Source organism: Caretta caretta, chromosome 1, assembly GCF_965140235.1.
Source record: "Caretta caretta isolate rCarCar2 chromosome 1, rCarCar1.hap1, whole genome shotgun sequence".
Taxonomy (NCBI): domain Eukaryota; kingdom Metazoa; phylum Chordata; order Testudines; family Cheloniidae; genus Caretta; species Caretta caretta.
Genome location: NC_134206.1, coordinates 4,709,747 through 4,723,261, shown reverse-complemented (window position 1 = coordinate 4,723,261; position 13,515 = coordinate 4,709,747). Strand labels below are relative to the sequence as shown.

The window sequence follows — 13,515 nt, the reverse complement described above, 5'->3', positions numbered from 1 at the left end:
ATGACACCGAGGTCCCTGTCCTGTGTTCATACAGTTAAATTAGAACCTTGCTAGGTCTTTGAGGAGTCAAACTTTTCCTTCCAATGGGCATACACGTTGCAGTGATTGACATCAAAGTTCATCTGTCATCACGCTGCCCATTCACCTAGCTTTTTTAGTTCTCTCTGAGGACTTCTCTGGACTTGACTATGACCTAAATAATCTGGTGCCCTCTGTAAATGTTGCCACCTCACTGCTCAAACCTCCTTTCTAGATTGTAAATTACTAGAAAATAGTTACTTTACTATTTGTTATAAACTTCTCACTGTGCTTCTCTCCCTTCACAGGCAGCTCAAGCATTTCTGAGCCCAATCGACACATTGACCACCTCATGGCATCTTTCAACTTCACCCATGTCTAGCTGGCAGCCGGTATCAAGCAGAGTGCCCCAAGGGTCGGTCCTGGGGCTGGTTTTGTTCAATATCTTCATTAATGATCTGGAGGATGGCGTTGACTGCACCCTCAGCAAGTTTGCAGATGACACTAAACTGGGAGGAGTGCTAGATATGCTAGAGGATAGGGATAGGATACAGAAGGACCCAGATAAATTAGAGGATTGGGCAAAAAGAAATCTGATGAGGTTCGACAAGGACAAGTGTAGAGTCCTGCACTTAGGACGGAAGAATCCCATGCACTGCTGCAGACTAGGGACTGAATGGCTAGACAGCAGTTTGGCAGAAAAGGACCTAGGGGTTACAGTGGACAAGAAGCTGGATATGAGTCAACAGTGTGCTCTTGTTGCCAAGAAGGCTAATGGCATTTTCGGCTGTATAAGTATGGGTATTGCCAGCAGATCGAGGGACATGATCAGTCCCCCCTATTCAACATTGGTGAGGCCTCACATGGAGTACTGTGTCCAGTTTTGGGCTCTGCTAAGGTTCCTTCCCCACTCTGAACTCTAGGGTACAGATGTGGGGACCTGCATAAAAGACTCCTAAGCTTATTCTTACCAGATTAGGTTAAAACTTCTTCAAGGTACAAACTTTGCCTTGTCCTTGAACCCTATGCTGCCACCACCAAGCGTGTTAAACAAAGAACAGGGAAAGAGCCCACTTGGAAACGTCTTCCCCCCAAAATATCCCTCCAAGCCCTACACCCCCTTTGCTGGGGAAGGCTTGATAAAAATCCTCAACCATTTTCATAGATGAACACAGACCCAAACCCTTGGATCTTAAGAACAATGAAAATGTAATCAGGATATTAAAAGAAGAATTTTAATTAAAGAAAAAGTAAAAGAATCACCTCTTTTAAATCAGGATGGTAAATACCTTACAGGGTAATCAGATTCAAAACATAGAGAATCCCTCTAGGCAAAACCTTAAATTACAAAAAGACACAAAAAACAGGAATATACATTCCATTCAGCACAGCTTATTTACCAGCCTTTTAAACAAAAGGAAATCTAACGCATTTCTAAGTAGATTACTTACTAACAAGTTCTAATACTCCATTTCTGTTCTGTTCCTGATAAAAGCATCACACAGACAGACAGACCCTTTGTCCCTCCCCCCTCAAGCTTTGAAAATATCTTGTCTCCTCATTGGTCATTTTGGTCAGGTGCCGGCAAGGTTATCTTAGTTTCTTAACCCTTTACAAGTGAACGGGTTTTGCCTCTGGCTGGGAGGGATTTTATAGCAATGTATACAGAAAGGTTGTTACCCTTCCCTTTATATTTATGACAGGCTCCACAGTATAAGAAGTATGTGGAAAAATTGGAAAGCGTCCTGTGGAGGGCAACACATGACTTATGAGGAGAGGCTGAAGGAACTGGGATTGTTTAGTCTGAGGAAGAGAAGAATGAGGGCAGATTTGATAGCTACTTTCAACTACCTGAAAGGGGATTCCAAAGAGGATGGATCTAGACTGTTCTCAGTGGTACCAGATGACAGAACGAGGAGTAATGGTCTCAAGGTGAAGTGGGGGAGGTTTAGGTTGGATATTAGGAAACACTTTTTCTAAAACAAAGCAGGGTGGTGAAGCACAGGAATGGGTTACCTAGACAGGTGGTGGAATATCCCTCCTTTGAGGTTTTTAAGGTCAGGCTTGACAAAGCCCTGGCTGGGATGATTTAGTTGGGGACTGGTCCTGCTTTGAGCAGGGGTTTGGACTAGATGACCTCCTCAGGTCCCTTCCAACCTTGATATTCTATGATTCTATGATTCCATGTGCCAACTGCATTATCCCCCATACATACTGAGACCACATGGCTGTGGCAAAGATGTCATGTGGGGACATCACAGTCCACAGGATGTATGTCTTGCTGATAGTATTTGTAGTCATCAGTTTAGAGCTCATGCTCACTGCCCTGTCCTGTGGTCTGATCATCAGGGCTGTCCTCAGATTCTCCTCGAAGAAATCCCACTAGAAAGCTATAAACACCTGCACAGCCCACATCTGTGTGATGATGATATCTGATCCTTATGTCCTCTTTTCCACTCTGAAACACCAGTTTTGTCAGGGCACTGCTCCCCATGTTCACATCATCTTGGCCACCCTATGTTTTGTCATCCTCCCCATGCTCAACCCTATCATTTATGGGGTCAAAACCAAAGAGCTCTGTGACAAAGTGGGCCAATACACCTGCAGATGGTGATCACCTGGTGCCACTGACTTCAAACTTATGTGACAAGTGGGGGAAAGGTGATCTCCTCTTTAATCAAGGGCACTCTGTCCCAGTTTGGCAGAGCTCAGAATTGAGGAAGTTCAGAGTCTGAGGAGCTCCTGACACCTGACATCTTATCCCTCCATCACCAGGCACTGCTCCTTCCACTGTTGAGTTCTCTGTCCATCATCTGATCACCCATCAGCATCACCCATCAGCCCCCACCTCCACACACTCTGACACTTGGCTTTCCTATGCCTTCCAGATCAACAGAATATACTGCAACTTTTGGAAGCCAGGTGGCTTTGCATTAGACGCTGTGTGAACAGGGTTCTTGATCAGTTTGATGAACTGAAGCTATGCTTTCTGGCTGACAAAGACAAATTAAGCAACTACAATGCTGAACTTCTTTATCATATATGCAGTGATCTGGTGAGCAAAATTTACCTGATTTTTCAACTTCCAATCCTTCAGCAAGCATGGAGGATAAACCAATTGTTTCCACTGAAAAGTGCTAATACAGGGCAGCTGGTGCAGGAGATGAGGACATTCTACTAGAGCTTATAGGAGAGAGTTGTATAACTTTGTTTTTGAGAACTGGACTGTGTTACAATATATTTGAGGGGTTTGTACCTCAGAATGTGGTCAAGCCAATTGCAACCCTATGATATGCACTCAGGCACTTTGAAGTGAATATCCTCCTGATCTTGTGTTATGAGACAGGGAGCACACATTCTCAATCTACTCTAAAACAGACTCCAACGTGAAAGTGTAGAACTGGAATTAATTAATTAATTAATTAATTAATTAATTAATTAATTTGCAAACTGGACACAGTTAGATTAGGCCTGAATAAAGACTGGGAGTGATTGGGTCCTTACAAAACCTACACCTAATTTCCCCAATTCACGTCTTTTCATGCATTTATACCTGCTCCTGTGTTTTCCACTCCATGTATCTGATGAAGTGGGTTCTAGCCCAGAAAAGCTTATGCCCAAATAAATTTGTTAGTCTCTAAGGTACCACAAGGACTCCTCATTTGTTTTTGCTGATACAGACTAACACGGCCACCACTCTGAAATCAATCGACTCTCTAGCTGGTGAACTCTGTTAATGAACGTACATTGTACAGATCACTGTGAAGAGCAAGGGAGCTGAGAAATTGACTGGTGTCTCCTCTTTATACTTGGTTGGCTTAGGTAAGCCCTCAGGTAGCTCAGTTTGGGTGTGTGGCGTCATCTGCTTTCGTGTCTGGAGAGACTGAATCAACAGCAAAGCAGTGTGACAAAGGGCAAGCCCAGCTGGGTGGTTAGAGAGGGGATGCAGTTCCCACCGCTCCCTTACTGCACCCTGGGGATGACAATCCATCACACTCACACCCTCCAGAGCCCAAATTAGGCCCCCAGACACTTGTGACACAAGCATGGTTGAGGGACTGTAGCTCAAACAAAAGATCCAGATGTAGCAGTTGTTTGATTCCTTTACCACTGTGTTCTCACCCCAGGAGGGTGAATTTCCACCATATTTAAATGGCCCCAGGGCAACAGATCAGGGAATATCCATGGCTATTCCACGTATAATATGGAATACCATCTGAGATAAACTATAGGTCATTTTGGCCCTTGTGAGTGGTGAAGGAATGACACAGTGAGTGGAGAAGTTCCTTGGTACAAATTCTGAGGCAGGATAACACAACCCGTTTCTTCATCAATTTCTGAAACATCAACACAGAACTGAAATGTGATGCTTACCTGATGGAGAGAGTAGAAGAACTATTACAACAATTGAGAGCTGCCAGATATATATCTGCCTTAGACATTTCAAAGGGTTACTGGCAAATACCTTTGATGCCAGAATCCTGGGAGAAGAAAGTCTTTTCCACACCCTTTGGCCTTCATTAATAGAGTATCACATCATTTGACCTCCACAGGGTGGCAGTGACTTTTCAGAGGCTAATGGACTGCATAATACGACTGCATGGGTGGTTTCAGTGATACGTTGCTACGATCAATTGAAAATGGTGTTTGGTCCCGTATCTTGTGGACGCATTCCTACACAGAGTGCCCAGGGCAGTACATTACACACAGAAAACAAAGCCATTGTCAATTGCTAGGCTTCACAGTCTGGAGTACTCAGTTTGCCCTGACAATATGAGCCTCTGGTATTGGAGAATCATTTCTTCACTCCCAGGGGAGGCTCTCAAGCTGAAATTCTTCAGGGTCTATTTTCTGCTCTTTCTGCTGTTCAAAGAGCCGAGGGAATTGTCTGGGAGTCCTGCCAACCTGGGAGTCTGCAGGGACAGCACAGAGGAATCATAAAGGTTGCTGTCTGGCACGGCAAGTATCAGACATGTGAGATCAATGCACTGATTATCAAGGCTATGCTTTCCTGTTACAGTATGGAGATTTCCTCAGCGGAATTGCGGTGAGTTGCCTGTTTCTACATTAAAGTTAGTGCTGAGGGCTCACGAAGGGATCCAGCTTTCAAGTCAAGAACCATCCGGGCAGGAATTCACCAGCGCAGCAACTTGAATTGAATTGTTGGTATTGTCAGAAAAACCAAGGGATTTTACCTGGTAAAATTGGAACTACACATGCTTGGGAAATAGTTTAGATGAAAATTTGTTTTTCAGATCATTTCCTTGTCTCTTACTGTGTCCTTCTATCTGTCTCAGTAGCTTTCTGTTTTGGGGTGGGGTGGTTTTTCCTCTGGTTCATTCAAGTTTTCCAATTCAGTAATTTCACTGCCCTGTTAGGAAGAGCAGCCAAAGCTTGTGCAGTTGGTATCTGTGTTATGAGACAGTACACAACAAGAATGGGTCGTAGAGTGGCCAGATTCTGCTCTTCAGCGGGTTACTCCAGATTGACACTGACCTCCTTTGAGAGCTATATCAGGGGCACGTGTTTTAGAATCCCTGTTCTTCATAAATTGGGGGTTTCCTTCAAACACTTTCAGCACCCTAACAGAATATCGCTCTCTGTAGCAGGACCCAAAGCTGTGTTTGTTGTAGCTTGGAGCTGAAATTTAAACACTAACGGTGAAATCTTGGTCCCATTAAGACCAAAGGAAAAACTCCAAACACAGTCAGGATTTCACCCTAAATCCTCATGTAAGGGGTTAAATACATGGCCTGATTTACATGCGCCATGAGCCTCCACTGACTTCCACTGGACTCATCCTGTGGCCTCCTAGGATGAGTGAGTTCATTTTGACCAATGAAGAACTGACAGGGGAGTTGCTGAAATCTCAAACTCAAAGGCATAGAGGTTTAAAAGAATTAGGATAACCATTTTTTTTTTCTGCAGGGAGAAGGGTCTGCTCTCTCTGTGTCCCTGCATCTTTGGTTGGTGACGAAGAGAAGCACCAAAAGGCAGTAAAAATAAAAACAGGTTTCTCACTTAGAGAAAACCAGGCGGTGTTGGAAATCTCACTGTGGGAGGTCCAAGAAAGCACAGTCTGTGTGGACGGGAGAGATGGGGACGTGCAGTGTCCAGATCACAGTGGCCCAGTGTCCTGAAACTGGGTGAAATAGGGAATGGATATTATGCCTAATACACAGACCAAAGAGGCGTAACAAGGCCTCCTTGGTTGTGGGACATCTCAGACTGTAACGTAACATGGACTACATTGTAGGAGACTGTCTCTGACACCTTCCTCCTTCCAGACAATCCCTCCTTCCATGAGTAACCCCACTCCAGCCTTGTGGCAAGGTCAGAAATTGCCAGCATGGAACAGCAGCCTCAGGAAGGTGTGTCTGTGTTTCTAGTGGGCTGCAATACACTAAATATTTGTGTCATTCTTTTTTAACTGTTTTGATTTTCAATGTTTCAATTGAATTGAATATGCTCTTGAAATTGCATTATGAGACAGGAAGAACACATTCTCCATCTACTCTCTGGCAGTCAGTATTATATAGACTTTTCTCATGTCCCCTCTTATTCATTTCCTTTGTAAGGTAAAATACCAGAGTTTTTAACCTTTCTCTGTAAGAGAGTTTCCCTAGGCCCTTGATTATTCTCAATGCCCTTCCCTGAACCCTTCTAGTTCTACAATATCCTGTATGAGAATGGTGCCCTGTACCACACAGATGAGTCCAGAGAATGGTGAAACATTGACTAACTGATTTAATGGCATTGTATTTTCCATATTCTTCCCTCTCCCACTCCTCCTGGTTGCCAATGTTTTCCTTAGTTTCTGTCAGTGCTCGCACTGTGAGCAGGATTTCACAGAGCTGTGTACCATGACACCCAGGTCCCTGTTCTGAGTTCCTAAAATTAAATTAGAGCCTTATAAGGTGTTTGAGGAGTTCAAGCTTTTCCCTCCAATGGGCATACACGTTGCAGGATGGACTTTAAAATATATCTGCCATCATGTTGCCCGTTCACCTGGCTTGGTTAGCTCCCTCTGGAGTCTTCTCTGGACTGGACTCTGAAATAAATAAACTGGTGCAATCTGTAAATGTTGCCACCTCACTGCTCACCCCCCTTTGTACATTGTTAATAGCGATCAAATATTTACTGCACTATTTGTCATAAAGTGCGTAACCCCCGTTGCTGTGCTTCTCTCCCTCACAGGCACCTTGAACATTTCTGACCCCAATCGACACTTTGACCACCTCATGGCATCTTTCAACCTCACCCACTCTAACCCTTCCACATTCATCCTAATGGGAATCCCTGGCCTGGAAGCTGCCCACATACTGATTTCCATCCCTTTCTCTGTGTTCTACATTATCGGCCTGTTGGGAAATTCCATGGTTCTCTTTGTTGTAGGCAAAGAGCAGACCCTGCACAAGCCGATGTACCTGCTGCTCTGCATGCTGGCGCTCACAGACATCAGCACTTCTACTTCTGTCGTGCCGAAGGCACTGTCTATATTTTGGTTCAATTTGAAGGGCATTACTGTGAGTGCCTGCCTCACCCAGATGTTCTTCCTTCACACAGCTTCTGTGATGCACTCAGCCATCCTAGCGACAATGGCCTTTGATCGCTATGTTGCCATATGTAACCCTCTGAGTTATGCCACCATCCTTACCAACGCACGAATAGCTAAGCTAGGGCTAGTGGGTTTGATGAGAGCTGTTCTCTTCATTCTGCCCATGCCCCTACTCGTGAGCATACAGCCATTTTGTGCCAATCACATTGTCCCCCACACGCACTGTGACCACATGGCTGTGGCAAAGATGTCATGTGGGGACATCACAGTCAACAGGATATACGGCTTGGTAATAGCATTTGTAGTCATTGGGTCTGACCTGATGCTCATTACTCTGTCCTATGGTCTGATCATCAGGGCTGTCCTCAGAATTTCCTCCAAGAAAGCCCACCAGAAAGCCCTCAACACCTGCACAGCCCATATCTGTGTGATACTGACGTCTTATACCCCCTCGCTTTTCTCCTTTGTGACACACCGGTTTGGTCAGCACATCGCTCCCCACATTCACATCATCTTTGCCAACCTCTATTTCCTTGTCCCCCCACTGCTCAACCCTATAATTTATGGGGTCAAAACCAAAGAGCTTCGTGACAAAGTTGGCAAATACACCTGCAAAATGTGATTGCCTGGGGCCATTGACTTTAAACTTGTATGACAAGAGGGGGAAAGAATATCTCCTAATTAATCAAGAGTGCTGTGTCCCAGGTTGGCTGAACTCAGCATTGTGAAAGTTCACATTCTGAGAAGTTCCTCACACCTAATGTCTTATCACTCCATGACCAAGCACTGATCTCTCCATTGCTGTGGTCCCTCTCTCTGTCCATCACCTGATCACTTTCAGCATCTCCTATCAGCCCTGATCTCCATTCACCCTGACACTCTGCCTTTTCATGACTTCCAGAGCACCAGAAGATGCCACAGATTTCTGATGCAAGGTGGCTTTCCATGAGACCCTGTGTGAACAGCATTCTTGATCAGTTTGACAAACAGAGACTATGCTTTCTGATAGCTAAAGACAAAGAAAACAACTACAATGCTGCACTTCTTTATTGTATGTACAGTGATCTGATGAACAAAATTTACCTGACTTTTCAAAGTCCAATCCTTCAGGAGGCCTGGAGGATAAACCAAAAGTTTCGGTTGGAAAGTGTGAGTACAGGAAAATGGCTGCAGGAATTGATGACATTCTACTAGAGCTTGTTGGTGAGACTTGTGAAACCCCGTGTTTTTTAGAACCTGATTGCTGTTTTAAACTACAACATCGCCTTGGAGTCTAATTACTTATTGCTTTGCATAGTCAATTTTTAGCATTGCTTTTTATCTGGACATTTCAAAATACACACCAACCCTTCCCGAAGGCGTTAAAAGATGTTAAAAGTTGGTGTTGAGATTTCAGGTTGGATTTTCTGAAAGAAAGATTGCCACCAAACATCCCAGTGATTGAATCGCTTGCAGAACTAAGTCTTTCTACTGTGCTCAACCCTGCACAATCTCTATTAGCTGATATCTCATTTTTGCCATTCTTTTTCTGGAGATACTGGAAAGTTGGAGTAGCAGTGGAGAGTTTTGCCAGTGGTTCACTGTCCTCGTACTCAGGACAACAATTTTGAGCAATTTTTGGCTGAAGATCTCTAATACATGGATGACGCTGGTTACAAATGACAGGTTTCAGAGTAGCAGCCGTGTTAGTCTGTATTCGCAAAAAGAAAAGGAGGACTTGTGGCACCTTAGAGACTAACCAATTTATTTGAGCATAAGCTTTCATGAGCTACAGCTCACTTCATCGGATGCATCCGATGAAATGAGCTGTAGCTCACAAAAGCTTATGCTCAAATAAATTGGTTAGTCTCTAAGGTGCCACAAGTATTCCTTTTCTGGTTAAAAAGACTTTAGTGATCTTGGCTTATTTGCTCTGTTGTTGCTGTCACTACCTTTTAGTAATGCTGCAGTTGAAAGATTGTTTCCCCAAATGAACTTGATAAAAACTATTGTGAGACAAGTTGCAAGAAGAGCTTTTGGAAAACGTTCTTCATGTTAGGCATGTATTCAGTGACACAAAACCTTTTGTGAACATTTTGCCCCAGAGAAAGAAATGTTCGCACTGGTCACTGGTGTTATCTATGACCAGCAGCAGAAACATTCTCCTTCGAACAGAGGCTGCAAGGATGAAATGTTGCCATTTAGAGACTATCAGAAACAAACTAATTCAACTCAAAATCTGAACATAGACTACCATCGCTGAATGCAATTAGACATAAAAATATAATAATAATATTATTGTTTTTTACACTCTATCATAAATATAAACGGATGGGTAACCACCTTTAAATCCCTCCTTGCCAGAGGCAAAACCCTTTCATCTGTAAAGGGTTAAGAAGCTTAAGGTAACCTTGCTGGCTCCTCACCAAAATGACCAATGAGGAGACAAGATACTTTCAAAGCTGGAGGCGGGGGTGGGGGACAAAGGGTTCTGTCTGTGTGTGTGATGATTTTGCCAGGAACAGATCAGGAATGCAGCTCAGAACTCCTGTAAAAAGTTCATAAGTAATCTAGCTAGAAATGTGTTAGGGTTCCTTTTGTTAAATGGCTGGTAAAATAAGTTGTGCTGAATGGAATGGATATTCCTGTTTTTGTGTCTTTTTGTAACTTAAGGTTTTGCCTAGAGGGATTCTCTTTGTGTTGCATCTGATTACCCTGTAAGGTATTTACCATCCTGATTTTACAGAGGTGATTCTTTTACCTTTTCTTTAATTAAAATTCTTCTTTTAAGAACCTGATTGCTTTTTCATTGTGTTCACCTGTACAAATTGGTGAGGATTTTTTATCAAGCCTTCCCCAGGAAAAGGGGTGAGGGCTTGGGGGGATATTTTTTTTTGGGGGGGGGAGACGTCTCCAAGTGGGCTCTTTCCCTGTTCTTTGTTTAACACGCTTGGTGGTGGCAGCATAGGGTCCAAGGACAAGGCAAAGTTTGTACCTTGGGGAAGTTTTTAACCTAAGCTAGTAAGAAAAAGCTGAGGGGGTCTTTCATGCAGGTCCCCACATCTGTACCCTAGAGTTCAGAGTGGGGAAGGAACCTTGACACACTCCATACTTTTTTGGCTCCTTTGGGGGTATTTTTAACTCTGTCGGTGGCTGTTTTTTCCTTTGAAACACCTGCCAACCCTCAGTCAGGATACAAGTACTGGGGGTTTGATTTTTAATTTGATTGCCATTTCATAGCTTTGTTGCTAATGTGGAAAAGCTCCTGCTTGGGTTTCTAGCTCTTTTTTTTTTTTTAAATCAAATCTGTTCTAGGTATCTAAACAAATCTTTCATTTGTTACTTGATGTATAGACCAATGTGTTAATTAAAAAAAAACAACTTTGTTTCAGTAAATTGATTGAGCAATTTTAGGTTAGTTTTTAAGTGATTTGAGGCTATTGATGCAGTAGAAATCTGGCAAACTACCTCAGGCTGAGCTGGAGGGAGAGCAGCAACAGCCAGAAACACAAGGGCCAGAGAAACAGCCCACAAGGCCGAGCTGGGCTGGAGCCAGAGAAGCAGCACTCAGCCAGAAGAGCTAGAGTTGGGCCAGAGGCAAAGCAGTGGTGCTGAGGCAGAGCTAGGGAACTGCAGCTGGAGCAGACCAGAACTGGGAGCTGGGTCAACACAGACCAGCTGTAACAAAAGGGTGCCCGGCTGAGCTATAGCAGGGAGCTGCAGGGCCAGAGCCACGATACCAGCTGTGCCACAAGTAACATGGCAGGTGAGCACAATGAAGAGCTGGGAAAAATGAGGTGGGGCCATGGGCAGAGGGTCCAGCACAGGGAGATGTCACCAGACAAGAAGGCCTGGAAGGCTGGACTCATAATGGGGGGCATGAATCTGATGGGAGGGCAGAAGCTGGGCAGAAGGGTCCTGCCACCTTAAACCTGAAGGCATGTGGCCACTGGCAGAGCAGGTGTTTTACCCATGCTATGGCCGCACAACAGCCAGTGCCTGGGCAAGAGGCCTGGGACATATGAGGAATGGACTGTGAACTTTCCTTCTGTCCAGAGACAGCTGTTTGAGATGTCCCTGTGACCATACAATGGGGTTCTTGCTTCCTTGACCCTTTCCCATTTTCCTTATTTTTCTTACATTTGCTGATTGACATATTACATTTGGTTTGAAATTAACATAGTGACAAGTGGATGAGGGAATTGTCCGTTGTGAACTGTGGGGAGCTGCAAACTAAGGAGACTCAAACACAGGGAATTTGACTGGGAGTTCACCTGCAGGGAGTTCCCACAGAGTTTTTTGCCTTTCAGGATTCTGTGAGCAGTAAATACAACATCTGAAGAGGCTCTGAGAAGGAAGACTATATGGATAGTGAGCAATCAGCCGCTGTACCTACCATGTTTGTCTTTCTCCCAGAGGATAGAAGGGACTTTGTCTGTATGAAGTGCAAGTTGGTCTCCATATCAGAAGAGAAGCTTAAAGGACGAGTGACCCAGGTATCAACCCTGTGTTGCATCTGAGAAAATGAAGACTTTCTGGATAGAAGTCAGTGTTTGTTACTCCAGACACACCATGCTGAAGAATCAGAGAGGGTGTTAGAGGGCTTTCCCTCAACGCTCTCACTTCCCTGGTTCTTGTCACGCAAACAGCAAGCAGCAAAAGATCAGAAGTCTGAAATGCAGACAATGCAATGTTTAATGGGGTTATTTCCCAAACAAGCATAATCCAAAGCCCTTCACATCAGTCAGGTTTATTTCTGAGCCTTCTGAGAGTTTTTGGGTTAAGTTTAGAGGCGAGAGTAACAAGGGTGGTGTCATGGTGGATGTCTACTAAAGACCACCAGATCAGGAGGATGAGATAGCTGAGCATTTATTCAGACTACTACCAGAAGATTCCAGCAGTGCACAGGCAATCCGGGATGTTTTGGGAGAGTGTTGGGGACAACTTCCTGATGCAAGTGCTGAAGGAACCAACTAGGGGCCACGCTCCTCTTGATCTGCTGCTCACAAACAGGGAAAAATTGGTAGGGGAGTAGAAGTGGGTTGCAACCTGGGCAGCAGTGAACGACTTCAGGATCCTGACACAAGGAAGAAAGGAGAGCAGCAGAATACGGACCCTGGACTTCAGAAAAGCAGACTTTGACTCCCTTAGGGAACTGAAGGGTAGGATCCCCTGGGAGAATAACATGAGGGGGAAAAATGTCCAGGAGAACTGGCTGTATTTTAGAGAATCCTTATTGAGATTGCAGGAACAAACCATCCTGATGTGTAGAAAGAATAGTAAATATGGCAGGCGACCAGCTTGACTTAACAAAAATCTTCGGTGAGCTTAAACAGAAAAAGGAAACTTATAAGAATTGAAAAGAAAAGGAGTACTTGTGGCACCTTAGAGACTAACAAATTTATCAGAGCATAAGCTTTCGTGAGCAACAGCTCACTTCATCAGATGCAAGCAGTGGAAAATACAGTAGGGGGAATTTATATACACAGACATCATGAAACAATGGGTGTTACCATACACACTGTAATGAGAGTGATCAGGCAAGGTGAGCCATTATCAGCAAGAGAGGAAAAAAAAAACCTTTTGTAGTGATAATCAAGGTTGGCCATTTCCAGCAGTTGACAAGAGTGTGTGAGGAACATGGGGGGGGGGGGGATAAACATGGGGAAATAGTTTTACTTTTTGTATTGACACATCCACCCCCAGTCTTTATTAAAGCCTAATTTAATGGTGTCCAGTTTGCAAATTAATTCCAATTCAGCAATCTCTTGTTGGAGTCTGTTTTTGAAGTTTTTTGCTGTAATATTGCCACTTTTAGGTCTGTAATCAAGTGACCAGAGAGATTGAAGTGTTCTCTGGCTGGTTTTTGAATGTTCTAATTCTTGACGTCTGATTTGTGTCCATTTATTCTTTTACATAGAGACTGTCTGGTTTGGCCAATGTCCATGGCAGAGGGGCAT

At 44.0% G+C, this 13,515-nt stretch overlaps 1 protein-coding gene across 1 annotated transcript; it reads left to right on the top strand.

Moving 5' to 3' along the window:
- The first annotated feature begins 7,259 nt into the window (after positions 1-7,259).
- LOC125636359 (olfactory receptor 52N4-like) lies at positions 7,260-8,198 on the top strand. The gene has a single exon (XM_048849327.2). The coding sequence runs from the start codon at positions 7,260-7,262 to the stop codon at positions 8,196-8,198; it is 939 nt and encodes a 312-aa protein (XP_048705284.1).
- Positions 8,199-13,515: the final 5,317 nt, after the last annotated feature.